The sequence below is a fragment of the Micropterus salmoides genome, unplaced genomic scaffold (genome assembly GCF_014851395.1).
Source record: "Micropterus salmoides isolate LMB-PRFRI ecotype aquatic unplaced genomic scaffold, ASM1485139v1 Ms_hic_scaffold_14, whole genome shotgun sequence".
In the NCBI taxonomy this organism is placed as follows: domain Eukaryota; kingdom Metazoa; phylum Chordata; class Actinopteri; order Centrarchiformes; family Centrarchidae; genus Micropterus; species Micropterus salmoides.
In genome coordinates this window covers 15,689,969-15,707,364 of record NW_024040485.1, presented here as the reverse complement: position 1 = coordinate 15,707,364, position 17,396 = coordinate 15,689,969, and the positions used below count along the sequence as shown (strand labels likewise).

General features: G+C 39.7%; 1 protein-coding gene across 2 annotated transcripts; it reads right to left on the bottom strand.

The window, feature by feature from the left end:
* Positions 1-4,372: 4,372 nt before the first annotated feature.
* Positions 4,373-8,923, bottom strand: aqp4 (aquaporin 4). 2 transcript variants are annotated; one of them, XM_038717957.1, is made up of 5 exons: positions 8,802-8,923; positions 7,769-8,186; positions 7,523-7,687; positions 6,695-6,775; positions 4,373-5,857 (listed from the first exon to the last, which is right to left on the bottom strand). In XM_038717957.1, the coding sequence occupies exons 1-5, from the start codon at positions 8,891-8,893 to the stop codon at positions 5,609-5,611; spliced, it is 1,005 nt and encodes a 334-aa protein (XP_038573885.1). In that variant the 5' UTR covers positions 8,894-8,923; the 3' UTR covers positions 4,373-5,608. The 2 variants fall into 2 exon arrangements, with proteins under 2 accessions (XP_038573885.1, XP_038573886.1); XM_038717958.1 differs by lacking the exon at positions 8,802-8,923 and adding an exon at positions 8,655-8,795.
* Positions 8,924-17,396: the final 8,473 nt, after the last annotated feature.

Below are 17,396 nucleotides of genomic sequence, written 5' to 3'. Positions count from 1 at the left end.
TCAATTCATAAACAATATCATTATCCTGAATGTGTCACTTGTGGCCAAACTGGTTGCTGTTTAGTAAAAGTTACATCATCACTTCACTTTAAATCACAATGACACAATTTAAACACAGAAAGGAAGTCTCCATTTTATCATTATAAATGTAGCCTAATAATAACATAATCTAGACTTTATATATAATATTAAATATATATAAGCGGCTAAACCATGTGAACAACCATTGCACTCACTAACTGACATTGGACATCATAGTCCTTGCAAACCATTCAGTGTGGACTAAGAAAGATGTTGGTTTAGCCTCAGACCATGTTAATAACTGCTGTTATACTCGCCACACCCCTCTAATGGCCTGTGGTTATGTAAGGGAGTGGGATGGATAAGGTAAAGTGCTGAAGCTGCTCCAGAGGCTGACTCAGTTTGCCCTGCAGGGTTGCACGATTTTAGGCCAGGACAGTTCATCAAATATTATCTTTGGCACAATGAAATTTAGCTCTGGAGAATGACTATTGCTACAGTACAGGCCAAGTCATACAATCAGGTACAATTCTGGAAGGGTAAACATTAACTAATGGTAATTATATGACAGGGGAGCTACTTTGTTCAGTTAGTAATAGCAAACAGTACAGACAACCAACAAGCCTGTGCGCTATAGTGTATCTTTGTTTTTGCTCTACTCCAGAAACTTCCAATATGCAAAATCTGTGGGGTTTGCATGTGCATGTCTCTGTTTCACTGTTACAATGGAGTTATTACAGCTTACAAGGGAAGCAGGGCACACACGACAGAGTCTAATTTGCTCATGAAATGGTTTCAGTTTTTGACAAAAGTGATCAAAACCAAGATTTTTTTTTGTTACCAAGAAAAGACGATCCCCATTGTATGGGATAACTTGCAGCCATGTATGGCTTCCCTTTCAGCCCCATATCCACCCGTCCCACCCACAGTGGACAGAGGAGTCAGTGACACTACTATGAGGGGAAGAGAGACAAGAGGAGGGGGCTGCTTGGGTAATGCTGGGAGGCTCTAATAAAATGTAATCCTATTATATGGTTCCCACTAGAGGGCAACAATAATAAAGGTTTCCCTAATAACACGAGCAGACCAAACCCAAATGGAAAACAGCTCCTCCGGTCAAGTCCCACACTTGTACATATATCCTCTCATTAACCCAATTGCTGTTGGGCCACATTACACCGACAGGCCTTCGAGATTTAGCCATGATGGTGAGGCAAGAGTTAAGTCAAACAAATGTGTTTCATCAAACTGCAGTTTGGGCTGCTCTGCATAAAGGAATTGAAGGGGGGAGGAGGAGTGAGGGAATGTGTGCGGGTGGGAAGTTGGAAGCAGAGCCCCGAGGAAACCAATCAGAGCTTCTCCACCCTCCCTTCCTGTGTCAAAGCCATCGGGGTCTCAGGTGTGTGTTACAGGAGCTAATACCTCCCAAACTTGATTGTTTGTGTTAGAGTAATCAGAGTTTTGTAAATTACCATTTTGGAAATGATAGTCCTATCATTGGTAAACAAAATCATAGTATAGTAGAGGAACACTACAAACTAGACATCATGAGATAAGACTTAGCTTAGTAAACTTCTAAATGATTATGAAGTTCAATTTTTTCCTTGTGGGTGAAAATTAAATGTAACTTTTCTTAGCATAAGTTACAAAAGGGTGAAATTTCGTCAGATCAGGTTCTTTACAAATAAACTCGCTGCACAGGGACTGGGGAAGTGACTTTGTAAGACTAATATTAACGAGAAATGGCAATCCCTCTACTGGAAAAAGACGTAAACACAAAGTCTCATATTTATATGATTTGATAATGTAATGAATGAGTTATTCTTCCTAGCTATCTCACATAAATACAGTAAAATATTTATCATAAGTGACAAGGTGAGTGAGAATATCAATCATATTCTCAAGACAGCTTGAGTTATTAAGTGAGCCAATGTAACAGTATTACAAAACCCAGAATAACAAAGTTATTTATCTCTCTCTCTCCATATGTGTGTGTGTGTGTGTGTGTGTGTGTGTGTGTGTGTGTGTGTGTGTGTGTGTACGTGCGTGTGTGTTTATATGTCTGACAGCATCAGACACAGAGAGAGAGAGTGTCGCATGCCTTCCTGTTCCTGTACCACCCTCCAACCCCAGAGCCGCAGACTCAAGGCAGTTTCCAGAATCAAACAATTTCACGCAGCTACTGGAGGAGGAAATGAACTGAGCCCAGAGCAATAATAAAATTATACAAATGTTATTACAGACTCGCCTGCTACTGTCCTACTTTAATTCAAATTTGGGCACTCCAGGCGGTGCTGGTGGCAGAGACCTTCCTGAATAAATCAACATTAGCTTACGTCTAAATTATTAAGGAAGTGGGAGACTTTCTTGTTTATAGTATGAATTATTAAACAAGTGTTTAACGCTATTTTTCTTCATGAATCCCCAAATATTATTTGCTAATGATCTTTAAGGTGTGTGTTTTATCTTTTGCCCCTTCTGTTGTATACTGGGAATTGAGAATCTGAATTTTCAAGTCGCAAGAAATCAGTCTGTTCTCAGTCAGATAAGCATGAGATGCACTTTGAGATATACTTTGCTGGCATCTGTATGATGTGCAAATGAAGCTCTAGTTATAACAGTATTTCCATCATATAGCCATTGTTATATGCAAAGAATGTGAATGTAAATTAATGAATTATGGAGGCAGCCACTGTGAAGGCCATCCATGCGTTATTAGTTTTCTGCTTAACATCTTGCTGATAAGCCATGATGTTAACAGACAGCTGAAAAAGTGTTGGTCTATTATTTGCTGTCACTTTTTATTTGCCTTTTCCTAATTGAGGGGTCCGCACTCCGCAGCAAGCCTTTGGAAGTTTGTCGACTTTTTTTATAATTAAATCTTGGGATTTGATTGGCACTTTACAGCATCTGCTTATTTATGTAAGGGCATGGAAATGTCTCACAAGGAATTTCTTGAATACCATAGAAGCCACATACTTTTACTCTCCCTCACCAATATGAAATTCAAAACAAAACCAAATTTCCAATCCAACAGGGGCTGCTCTCCTCACCTGTCTCCCTCTATTTAATCTTCAGATGGGCACGGGCCAATAAATCAAAACCGAGTGAACCCATTCCCCATCGTCTGTCCCAAGAGGAAATAGTCAATGCATGAAACATCAGATTTATGTACTCATTTATTTAGGCTATAAAGATGATTAAGGGTAGCTGAGAGGGTGCTGGCCTCGAGCCACTGAAGCCTTAAGGGATACAGGCAGCACGCCTGCAGGTAAAGGATAGTGCTGCTGAGAGATTCGCTGCTGTCCATCTTCAACTCCAGTAGGCCTTGAAGAACAGCATTTGTTAACATCAACAATCTCACACTACTTCTACTTTTTACTTACACTACAGTTAAAACTGTCAACATTTTACCTTTACCACAGAAAAATATTGAGAATGTGCTTCAGTTTTTACTTCAGCAAAACTGTAAAAATGCTAAGAATACCAAAGTTAAGGGGGAACAAAGTACTTTAGTATTAATTCGTTTAGGCTCCTATTTGAATACTATGTTCCTGTTACAGGGCTATGCAACACTTAATCCTCCTGTGTAGTTCTGAAAAAAATGGCCTGGACCAATTTCAAATGAAATCTGGCTCAGACTTTTAAATAAAACTGACTTGTGTCTACCTAACGTTTGCCTTGTCCATCCAAGGCTCTTGGTTGCCCTCCCCTGGAGAAAAACAAATGGGAGCATTTTTGCACAGTAGGTGATTCACATTGTGGCCAGTAGGTGGTGGTATTGTCACACATAAAAACTGCACTGACTTGGGTGAAATGGGGGGGGGGGTTAGTCCATGTAGGAGTAAAAATAATTTTGATTTAGTGTTTGAATTACACTGGCATTCTCGCCTTGCAAAGGCAATATAGTTGCACCATGTAGACAACTTCACTTGATGCAGTAGGATCGGTGGGGCTGATCATTTCCTCCACATTACAGTAAAATATTGAATTGCACCTGTTCTTTTAGCAAAGGAAATAAAGTGCAGACATAACAGATCACCTCTATTTCTTATCACAAAGTGGTATCATTTCCTGTGCTCTCTGCTGATGGAATGAGATTACATGAAGCTGTTCTCAGAGACCACACATCCATGGACATTTATCCTGCCACAGGGACACATAATCTAAAGGTAGATGAGCCTATCCATCATTGATTTGAACCTTTCCTCTCCCCAGTGAGCAGCTCCTACTACCAGAAACAAGTGACTCAAGTGAAAAGCCTTATAGTTATAGCCACTGGATTTCTTATGAATGTGGGGAAGCTATCCTGTTTGTGTGTTTCAAATCTTATTAATAAGCCAAAGAAAAATCATTAACAAGGAGACTTTATTATTACAGCCGAAAACCTTTTACATCTTGTAGCACTTCCAGTTTGTGACCATGAAACAAGAACTGAGTAATATCTGAACACAAAGACAGATCAGCCAAATATCTTAATAAGTTAAAGGTGGAGTAAGCAATTCTTTATCAATACACAGCTTTTTGACTAATTCAGTAAATATCTCCTCACTGTCCGCTGGCTGTCCATTCAGTGTGTGCACTGAAAAAGGATCTGGTGTTTGTACTCAGCCTGGGCTCTGTAAGTGGCTCAGACCCCACCACACAACATTATTCCAGCCGTTCCAGCAATCATTTGTGTCTGAGGTAACGTTAAATGACATTCAGTTTACTTCTAGTTTGCCAAGACATGCTGATGTTGTTAGCTATAGTAGCAGAAGAGTTGTGAGTATGCTGTCTAGAGCTGGTGTGCTGGGAAACCGTCTTGTCTTCTCTGCGAGCCTATGTTAGCTTCACACCAGCAACTGTAGCGATATATATTTTAGATCTCTCCAGAATCACATACTCCGCCTTTAAGTTTGAAATATAGCAAATCATACAGAGAAATAAGAAATGTATTACAATAACCAAATCTCAGTCTATAAAATAAAAACAGCTACCTATCACATTTTATGAAAAATAAAATCTTTATGTAGTAATAGGCATAATGAACACCAAAAAGTGGAGTTGTCTGGTTGTTTCTCTGACTAACGCACTGAAAATAGAGTGCACTGCAATACAACTCTTAAAGCTTGTCAGATCTGTCTTACATTGCTTGGGACCTGTAATGTGCTTAATGATCACAAGGAAAATCTCTCCTGTTATTACATATGCAATACGTGGAACAAATGTGACACTAATCCAAAAATAACAAGGCTGCATTTTCTTCTTCACTTCTCCAATTCAGCTTGATGACCTCTCATAATTGGTTGACCCTACGCATATTTCTTTACCACAACGTGTTTTCAGGCTGTCATGCCGCAGCATGCGATGTGCGCCGCACTGCTCCTAAATTGTTGAAGGAGGGCCTCAGGAGTAAGTATTGAGCAGGCTGATGTTTGTGAGATTGAGCCATAATATCATATGATGACGATGACAGTAATTCCGCTTTGCTGTGAAGCCTCATGGACATAAATCATATTCTGCTTTCAGGATAGTGGGACAGGATCCAATGTTTGACTGTCACTCTGATCTACAGATTGGTCTCCATTTCCAGTGCGCGTGATAGTCATACTGAAGATAGCACTTCTCCCGTCGAGTCCTGGAAAGGATGTTTTTTCTCAGCTTTCTCCAGATCAGATATGGTGTGGATGGAGCCCGGTTTGATGTCCTCTGTGTCCACCTCCCTGTATTTCACTGACGGGTCTTTCTGAAAGACCTGCTTCAGCCTCTTCTTGATGTCAGGGTCAGGACAGTACAGATACTCATACAGACCAGCAGCCAGGATGCCCCCCAGAATGGGTCCCACCCAGTACACCTACCACAAACAGCAAGACAAACAAAACTGTCAAACCATCCTGTTAGGCAATTGGGAAAAGAGGGTCAACCTTCATTGTCTATTGCATCAAGCATTTGCTTCCAAGAGAAGACACTTCTGAATATGATACCAGCCATAGTGACAGTTACTGACAGTGTTATAAGCCAGGCACGTCATCTAATACACACACACACACACACACACACACACACACACACAGCTCAGTCGAAATAATTGCATGGATACAAAAATTCTGAGCTAATGCTATTTTACACCTTGAACAGTGACATCTCATTATGGAGCTAGAGGTGAAAATGCTGAAAATGTATGATTACCTTTGCACTTCTTCGGTTGGACGAAATCATACATTCAAGGGTAATACGTACGGTTTTTAATAAGCATTTAAAGCCTCTTATTTAGGTTGTATTGCAATTACTGATACAAGTGAAAGACTCTTCATATGTAGGTCACAGCTGTCTTTACTGTTCTCGCAATGGTGCTGAAAATGTGATCTTACCAGGTTTCAACATGCCATACCACTAGCCTAGTGTAGTAGAGTCTGCCCTCCTCAGGACATTAAAATAAAATCTATTATCTTATCTTAATTATTTCAGACCATTTTGACATGGTACTATGACAAACCATTTGAACCAGTGAGCTAATGTATTATCTTAGAGTGCAAATACTTAGTCATACACAAGTACATACACAAACACATGCACAGTCATGCACAGGTACAATCAAACTAACCCAGCTACTATCAGGAGTGAGTGGGTAATATTTTGGCCACACCAACTCTTAAAAGAAAGATCATCCTTTTAGGGAAGTATCTCTTACCCAGTGGTTCTCGAAGTTGAGTGTGACCATCGCAGGCCCAAAGGATCGAGCAGGGTTCATGCTGGCTCCTGTGTAAGGGATCTAGAAAACACATCAGCATTGTTTTGAGTCTAAATGATAAAACATAGTTTTGTACAATATTTTTTTTTTTCTTACATGTCTTATACTGAAATATATATATATATATAGCAAATGCATGTATACATACAACTTGCAGTAAGTTGTATGTATATATGCATTTGCTAAACAGACCTACGGATAAATCAGTTGAGCAGTGCGAGAGATAACATCTATTTCCCTGTGCATTAATTTGCTGTGCAGGGTTCAGGGGAGCCCCCAGAGATTGGTTGCTATGCGATGGCAGCCTCCAATAAAGATGTGGGTGTGAATCAGTGAGAAGCATAAAATATCACACATTGAATAGATGCTTTAATGCACCTACTTTTTCTCCAAGAAGCTTCAGTGCTCCAGCTTTCAGTGCATGCTAAAGAGGCTTGCACTTGAAACTAGTTATTCTACAATTCTTTACTGCGGTGTATTGAATTTAATACAATTTTCAGATGAATCTTTAAATCAGTGTTACCACTGTTGGGGTTCGGAGCATGGGAAGTGTTAGATTAGATGTATATGGGGCTGCAAAAGATTTCTAAGGCTGCTGTATGGAAGTTAGATTTTCCTCTCACTGGAGTCATGGGAATTTGGGAATATAACAACAGGATGAGAGCCTGAAATTGTTTGAGAATCGCTGGTATAAACATTGTTCTGGACTTCTTACCCTAACTGCCATTTCATATCTATCTCTTATCGGACTTACTGGAAGGTACTTACTGCAAATAAGTGACCAATAGCCACAGCAAAGCCGATAGCAAGGCCAGCAGAGCCTCCTAGGTCTGTGCGTTTGGGATCACAGGTGGCGAAGACGGTAAAGACCAGTTCGAATGTGATAAGGAGCTCCACAAGAAGGCCGTGTCCTAATGAGATGTTGGAGTTCACCTTGGAAACAGAACTTAACTGTAAGGAAACATATATCATACACACACACACAAGTGATAATGAATATGGTCAGATCCTTACCATGGTCACACCGAAGGACCCTCTAACAGCAGCAGGTGTGACTAGGTAGAGAATCCCAGCTCCTGTGATGGCTCCCAGGCACTGAGCCACCACATAGAACAACGCCTTTGCCAAGCTCAGCTTTCTAGTCACCACCATAGCTGCAGTGACCGCCGGATTAATGTGTCCACCACTTATGTGGCTAAAACATTGCACCATAGTGGCAATACTCAGGCCAAAGCACAAGGAGATAAGGACTAGGTCAGCTGGTGGAGGCTTCTCCTCCTCTGGGGCCCAGTTGATGGTTGAGCCCAGACCGAGAAAGACAAAGATGAGAGTGGCCAGGTATTCTCCAGACACAGCCCTCCAGAAGTCCTTGGTCCAGATCCCTTTAAAAGCCACCATTATGCGCTGACAGTTACACCAGGACAGGAACCTCCTGGCGAAAAGAATAATGAGCAAAATGATTAGCCTACTTATGTATTCCTGGTGTGTGCATGTGGCTGAAAATGTACTGAACCCTATCAGTATGGCTGCCTCTGGGCACAACATTTATAACTCCAATAGGGATTAAGCCAGTGACTTTCCATCACAAAATGCCATACAGAGCATTCTTTAAACATTGTGTACAGGGGGAAATTATCAAACTTGCAGTCAAAGCATACAATCTTTAATTGCTGTCACTCACTGCACTTTAACCAGGATAGAGGAAATGTCTACATTTTGACTATTAATGCTGAAGATAACATGATTTACATAAATTAAAACATCTGTAAGTTACTGAACATTTAGAAAAATACTGAAAACTGAATCGCATTAGGCTTTGTTCAACAAACCTCCAAGGGAACAAAGTTGCATTGATAGCTTCACTCATTTCTTTTACTAGGTCAAAAGGGCTGAAACTTACCAGATGCAATTACATGGTCTCCCTTTCTTTCCCCCCATTTTGTCTGATGTGTTTTCATTCACAAGTCCTGGTGTGTTACTCAACCAGTAGAGACATCTCTCCCTTCATCAAGTCTAAGTTGAAATGGCTGTGACGTGTAGTACTTACAGGAAAGCAGCAGGCAGTGTGAACTTGGGAGTGGAGCAGAGAGCCGGTCTGTCAGACGAACATGATCCACACATTATGCCCTGTGATTGCATCCAGCAGCTTTATTAAGTTACTAACTGGGCATCACCTCACGAGAATTAAACAGCCTGCTAAGGGGGAGGAGTCACACCAGTAGCACTGTTGCACACAGTGCTGTTGCACAGTTTACCCTATTAAAAAAACAAAACAAACAATAGTCATCCTCAAGTAATTTTGGAATGAAAATGTATAGATATTATTGCAACATTCTTGTAATATACTGGGAGATTCAAAATGTTCTTTACTTGTCACTAATACTTTCGTACTTTGAATTTTGAATGTGAGACATACTTCCTTAAATTGTGGTATTGTTATTTTTACTTAGGTAAAGAATCTTCTTACACAACTGGTAAAAATATACTACTATTACTCCCACACACACACACACCAAGTTATGGTAAGAGTCGAATAGTACACTTGTTTTTATTCTTTAGGGAAGCTATGATAGGGAAGGCAGATTGATAAAATAAGGGCCTTGATTTGTCCTTTTGACTAAAGCCACCTTATTTTTGGAAAAAAGCCAATGATCTTTTTATTGTGTCACAGGTTGGATCTGAGGTTTAACCTCAACAAAGGCCTGGTTTATCAATCAATTGTAAGACATCCAACTTTGAGGGTGTTTAAGAGCCCTGAAAAACACAAGTTTACGTCTGTGTCATGAAAGAGGCAAATAAATTTCCACATTTCCATTTTATCTGGATCAAGTGTTTGCACATTAGCAAACACACACGCACACACATTGCTTTTCTTCAAATGTTCCATGATAAGCCTCCAGGAATTCAAATATGCCTTATTTGGTGTGAACGCAAAGAAAAAAATTGTATCTTTATGATGATCAGACAGTATACTTGTAGGGTGAATAGAGAGATCCCTGTAAGAAGAGACCTTCCTTCCTTTTTTACATTTACCTGTTTTCATAAAAGACGTTCCTTTTGGGGGTACTGTGACCTCAGTATCAAGGTATAAGTAAATAAATAAATACAATGAAAATACCATAACTGAAATTTTTGAAACCTTTTACTGTAACTACTTAATAACTTAAACTTACAGAGGTTTTCCTGCTATTACTCAAATAACTTCAGATGACTAAAAATAAAGTAAACTGGTCTTTTTAGTTTAGTGCCAAAGGGGGAAACTGTAGCTGCCTATTTTGGGTGTCTTTCTGATCTTGATCTTCAGGAAATATGAACTGCAAAAATGTGAAGAAGTATATGACTTATATTGTAAATTATTCCCCAGTGTTTTCATTGGTCGACAGCATTTGAGGCCATGCTTCCCACAAAATCATAACACACTTTGTGTCTGAGAGGAAAAAATGTCTGCTTCTTCTTTAGGAAAAAAATGTCAAAAGTGTGAGAGCTGCCAAACTGAAACTATTTTGGGCGGAAGCACATTTTTTTCTGTCTACTTTTACACTTGCGTCTATTTCACATGACTAACTGGATCACGACTATGCTTTAAGCCAACAAAAGTCTTTTCACTTTTAGGAGCCTACATGCCAAATTCAGTTTCACTTGGTCTTAGTCTTAACCTCCACAAGAGTTGTGCATTGACTTTTAATAGTATAACGAATTAAACTGGACAAGTTACTCAAAGTGACAGAAGCTAAAGATGCTTCATTACATTTAATTTTGGATTGGATAACATATTAATTTTCTAAGAATATTTAGAAATGAATGCACACCTATAGCATTTTCCTTTTTCAAAGATGCTATAAGTACCCCGCAGGGATCCACGGTCAAGTTAGCAACAAATAAATATGCATTGTCCGGTTAGACTTAAATAAAGCATAGTTAACCTAGTGAAACAGTCATACTTTGTTTAGGTTTAGGAAAACTTAATATACTTAAAAGAAATAATTTACTTTTGGTACATTATGCAAAGAGGCATAATGACAAACAATGGGGAATAACTGGGGGACGGTGGTATACTAGCCTCTCATCCTGCTGTTAGACGTTGTTGCAGCTGCCTCAGAAGCCTGGGCTGAAAAGCGTTAGAGGGGCATCTTTGAAAAGACGAGTCAAAGCGAGAGGGACCAGGGGCGAGATTCTCGTTGTGGAGAGCGAGCCATACGAGGGATAAGGTATTACAGGGCAACCAGTCTTGTGGGTTTCGTGGGAGCTACCGCTTTAAACCTGCACATGTACAATACACTATACATCAAACATGTGGTAAGTTTGTATGACCAAACTTAATGATGCCTTCAAAGACCATGTAAGTGACCTTGCTCTAAAAAGGACATTCCTTGGAGTTTTTCACCTATTAATATGTTTGTTTCAAGTGTTAATATTTGTCTTAAAGGTCCTGCGCCTCTAGGCGTACACAATTGTTCTGCACACCATCAAGCAGCAAGAAGGTCAGGAGGGAAGTGAAGGTGATTTTAGAGTTTGTGAAAATATGAGGCCCTCTGGATTGAAAAATTACAGCAATTGAAAAATTACAGCAAAAATCTATATTTTTTTGTCAGCACATTAAATCTTTCTTAAAATAGAAAATAAATAAAATGGATTGTACATAGATTTATTTCCTTTCTTTATCTTTCTTTCTATCTTTCTTTCCATCTCTCTTATCTGTGTTAATTTGAGATTAAGTTTATAGTCAGAGGTCGAATGAAATGAGGTAAATATAATATGGTGACCTACGTTTGTCCTCCATGTGTGTACCCTGCTGTCTTTGGGATTGGCCTGAAGGTGGTAGACATTCTTGAATTTCAACATGTAGAGGTGCTGCGAGGATATCATGAATGCATACTACAAACAACTGCACATCAGTGTTAGAGTAACATGATCCATGCTGTGATATATTGTCATGTCATTAAAAGAGGAGATTTTGCAGTCTCAATTTGGATGTAAAGACATACCACTCGGGAAGAGGAGAAAGACATATTGTCGTCACTCGTCACTCTTCAGTGCCAACTGGTATCCTCTTGCACCTCTAGTCACAAACAAGAGCATAGAGGGGAAAGTTTTTCATGTAACTGTTTTGATGGCAGGTTCTCCTTTTTCTATATAAAGGTTCATTTCAATCCAGGGTCACACATTCTCCTTGGAAATGTAATTGCTTCCAACATTAGACTTTCAATTATGGAAAACAAACAAAAACAGTCACAAACAAACAAACACCATGGATAAGACAGCAAACAGGAGCACCTTGCATTCACCATACAATTAGCTACATCCTGCACCATATGCATAATTTAACAATTATGCATGCAATACAGTTTTATTTACAATGGTAAATATGGCCACTAGGCTTGCTCATTTTACACTGAAATTTAATTCTGCACACTATACAAACTTGAATATTAATGAGCTACATAAATTGTTATAAAACCGTTTCTCGGTATCATGTGGAGGATCTTGTTTCTATAGTTCCTCCAGGCGTCACACACATCAGAGGAGGCCCTTCTTTACTAATTAAAAGCTTGCCTTAATTCTTCAGATTTGCATGTGTTTAAATTACACTTGAGTCAATTAACATTTGTTGATACAGTATGAGTTCTGTTTGATTAGAGAGCTGTCCTCAAGATCAGGCTGTTGGGTTTCAAGCCAAGAAATTTGTTAAAAGGGATTTGAAAAGTTATTTGTTAATAAGGCACTGCTCACCTTTTAGGAGTCATTTTGGGAACTTATCAAGATAATGGATTTACAATTTGTTATTGAAAACACTGGCTATAGCAAGTATGGGGTACTAGTGCATAACACATTTTGAATTGTGCTTTACAACACATAGCATTCAACAGCAACAGTCAAGTGGAGAACAACATCAACTTATCACTGTCATCAATGCATTTGTGCTCACTCAGGCACATAGTTTAGCTATCAAAAAATCAAACCATAGAAATAGATGGAAATTTACCATGACAAATGATCAAACAATAAAGTGGTAATCCTCACCCAGACTGTCAATGATAGTATTTTTTTTTTTAAATAATCAGTTCTAGCTCCAACCTGGAGATTTACCAAAGACAATAGGCAGAATGTCACTGGTAACAAACATGTTTTCCTTGCTGAGTAATATTGCCATGCCTCGTTAGACACAAGCTTCCGCCTTTGTTAGTGCTGCCCCATGCCAAGTTTTCTACATGCCTTAGTGAAGAGAATCCCGGCACTGTTATATAATCTATAGGCTTGACAGGGAGCCAGATCAGTGGCCTCTTCTTGAAAGAAAGGACTTGTTAAAGCATTGATTTTTATCGAAGTAAATGAAGCAAATGGGAACAATCTGCCCATGGACGCTCATTTAACCTTTGACACAGAGAGAAAAACAAGCTGCTAACTGTAAGATCTTGTAATCATGCAATCATGCAAGAGGGTGGCACATGCATCCAAAAAGCATGCAACTGGAATGGTTTTCCAGGGATTCCTTTTTTAGTGGCGAAAGCATTCTATCCAGTTAACAGTGGCTGCATTTCTCTTTCCTTCCCTAGATTAGGCTATGTTTCTATTTTATTTTTTTTTACATTATGGTATTATGGTCAGTGGCAGCCCAGTTCATCGTATTTTAAATGCTGCATTTGACTGGTTCCTTTGCCAAGAGCCTGTTTCACCATATTTTCAACATACAAGCTGTGATATCCAACATGGAACATTCCATCTCCTGTTCATTTTGACAGATTTCACTAATCAAAACAAACGTCATACTTGCAACCCATGCACAAGCACATGGGAGCCTTGCACAACTCACAAATGTCTCCATTTCCAAACGATAGACATTTGTGACAAAAACCCCAAGTTTGTAATTGCACAACAGACAGATGTAGTAGTTACATGTTGTAACTCCAGTTATATGATCACCAATATAGCATTTTAATGAGTTACTCTGTGATCACGTTACAGTCACTCCAGATTTAATGGATGTGAAGTAGGGTTGCAGCTGCCCTTTTATAGTTTCAGAACCATTGGCCTGTATGGTAAATGCAAATTAATGTTGAGTTTTCAAGTATCTTCTTCATGATCCTTATACAGGCTGAATTTAAGCTACAATATCAATGTCTTTGACCTTGCTATTGCTGGCAACCGGACACAGAGATCCCCTGTTTAAACGCATCGTGTATTTATGGCTTAGTGCATTACAACACATTTTAGGTTGTGAGTAAAAGTAAAAGCATGGGGACAGCTTCTTCAGGGCTGCTTGGTCCAGTTTAATGACAGACACAAAAGTTGGACAACAGAACTCTGACAGTAATTGTAATACACAAGTCTCTTCTCTCAGGATCTCACAGTGTTTTTTATTCATTGCAGCCTGAAATAAATTTTCTGAAGAAAAAAAATGTAATGCAATTTGTAACCTTTTTTGTGTGTGTGACTGACTCAACTCACTGCAACATATATTCAATATACTCTTTAAGAAAGGGTAAGCTGTTAATGTTACTTTTTTTACTTACTTTTATTTCTTTCCCTCAACACTTAACACCGCAAGAATTACTGCATCATGATGCTGCTGCTCAGTATTTAATCAGCCCCACTACAAGGCCCTGGCTTTAAATTTCCTGTGGGGGAAGATTTTGATATAGTCATTCCCATTCCCCCAGTGTGCAGCCTGAAGAGTATGCTGCAGGGTGTGATGACATCAGAGCCTAAATGCTAAACATTAACTGCATATATTCACATATCAATAAAACCTTTCCCTGTGAGTCAAATGACCAAAATATAATTAGTTATTATTATTAGCAAATCCTATGGGCCAATAAACACACACACACTTTCACTTTCTTTCACTCACCCTTTCTCCCTGTCCATCTCTCAGAGGCACTCAAAAGACCTTGAGATTATATTGCTGTTGGACAAAAACAATATGACAAGATCCCAGTGTTTTCTGCTGTGTGGAGAGGGCACATTCCATGTAAGCTTCATTACTCCTATTCAATCATCCAGAGAGTATACTGAGATTTTCTACTTGGGCTAACTTGAGCAAAAGGCATCATTGCTGTGGTAGAAATGTAGGGCTAAAAGCCAATGTATCTTTTCTTTAATTCACGTCATGCTACATGCTAAATGCTACATTGACTATGTCAGACCTGGCAATGTGTGGTGGCAGTTGGGCTGGTGCCAGCTTCCTCCGCTTCACCGCAGTGCCAGGGAGTACCCCCTAGTGGAGAATCCCGGTCCTAAATCATTCACTGGTCACTTCATTCTTAGAGCATGAGGAACAGTGTGCCCTTTGATAGTGACAGCCATCATAGGTCTGGGAATGTTAAATTAACATGCAATCTTTATTTGCACAGATACATGGTTTAGGGGGCTCTGCCTGTATTCACAGAACTACAAAGAACAGATAAAATTGTCCTCTGTGCAGTGTCTTTCTGGACTCTTGCATTCTCCAGTGTGTTCCTGATATGCAGTACAGGAAATGTTTTAGCCTGATACAAAATTACAGAAAATGTCCCTGGTGGAATTTAGCTGAGGTATAATTTTAGGAACTATTACATAAAGGGGCCGGTGGCCTAGTGGATAGCACCGTTGCCAGTTGTCCTGGCCTTTCTGTATTGACTGCGTGGGTTCTCTCCGGGTGCGCCGGCCTCCTCCCACCGTGATTGTCCTTAGGCATGAGTTGACGATGGATGGACATAAAGGAAAGAAGAACCAATTGTATCTGAGGAAAATTAACTTCAAAGTATCAAATATTATTTATATTCTTAAACATGGTATTCACTTGATATATTACTCAATCTGAATAACACTCCACACTCCTGTCATGTGACAATAGTTCATGTCATGAGGGCCTTTATGGGAAAATCATCTTCAGCATATTACCATCACCTGCTGGGGATTTAATTTAAAACCCCATTTATCTCTCTCTCTCTCTCTCACTTTCTGTCTCACTCATTCATTTTGACTTCAAAGAGATTCAGTGACTTGATAAGAATTTTCCATTGCTAATGCTGTTACAGGGTTAAAGAAAAAATACTTTTTGAATCTATGTAAACATCAAAACAACAAATAGAGGCTTCCATATATACAAAAGCTATCAACAGACCTCAAACTGCTAGGAACACAGCAACATTTCAGCATGATCAGTCAGATGGAAAATGGAAAACCAGCAACTGGACAGTAACGCGTGCACACACATATACACAGAGTTTCACCCCTGTGTTGCATATTTTACACAATGTGACAAACATGCACAGTGGCATTCTAAGTTTTTAATACCCTGTCAGACAGGCTTGCATTATGGAGTCATTTTGAACTGAAGGATGACCTGTCTACCACCATATGTCATGTCTTCATTTCAGTCCACTTGTGAATTGAGAGTGCTATTTGGCCCCTGCTCTTCCTGGAAAAACCAGTCTCAATGATGTTTTCCCTGCTCTCACAAGATCAGTTTGTGATCAACCATCCAGCAAGCAAAGATCATAAATATCTTGCTTTCACAGCAACTAAGCACCGTTGAGTGATTCTGTGTACATCTTTCCCTTTTTAATTTCAGCAGAGAGCAAGCCCATTAGAGAGGAACAAATTGTTCTGTTTTTGTGGGAGGACCAGTCTGAGTAAATACTGATTCTGTAGTTTCCAGGGCTTTCAGACAGACAGTATCATAGAACATCCGGCCTCTGGTTACATCCCACTAAGGAATTTGAATGTCTAACCTTTCAGTTTGACACCTTCTTTGTTTGAGGTTTATTTCTAAAATAGTACATGTCACTGACTGTATGTCAGTGTTTTTCCTGAGCAGCAAATACACATTTGGAGTGTGATGGGGAGTGACTGTAGAATAGAGCCATACTATTCAGCAACCCTCTGCTTATTTCCATGGCAAGGAACCCACCCAATCTCACCTGATCTCACTTACTCCTAATCAATTGTCTACTTTATAAACTCCACCCATTTCCTTTGTTCTGGCTGGCAGCAATACAAACTACATGTGAGGGCCCTCCGTCTCTGTGATTCAGATACACCTCTATGGTTGTGCGTGATAAAAAAACCATAACTGTCAAGCCTCATCATCTCATGTGTGAATAGTGGCAATAAATGGCTTAAACAGAACCACTTGTCCCTTCTGCATTCTTATCGATGTACCATGGTGATGTTCAAACTCCTGTGAACCAAATATAGAAAGATTTTACATGTGGTCCTTCGAGCCGGAAGCCTGAGCATTGTCATGGCTGAAGGGAAGTCACCTCTAACCCATGGAGCTCTCAATCCTCGACGCAAAATTCGCCCACCTCAGCGCCTGGAGAACTATGAAGTTGGCTACCAATACAGAATGCACACATGTTCCACATGAGGGTCAACAGGAAGAACCCCAAGTAGATGATGAGGAAGAGAGATTTGAGCACTCTGACCACAGAATACTCCATATTAATAGTAGTGGAATTCCACTACCTCCTACCTCTGTCACCAGACCGTTTCAATCTACATCTGCCACCAGACAGCAAGACGGCATTCCAGAACTTAGCCAAGCTGATATCATATCAGTCCTTTTGAAGCTGGTTAAAGTCATCCTGTGAAATGGCAGATGCACCTTGGAGACGTTCGCACTTCTGGATGATGGTTCAGAAAGAACTATCCTTTTGCA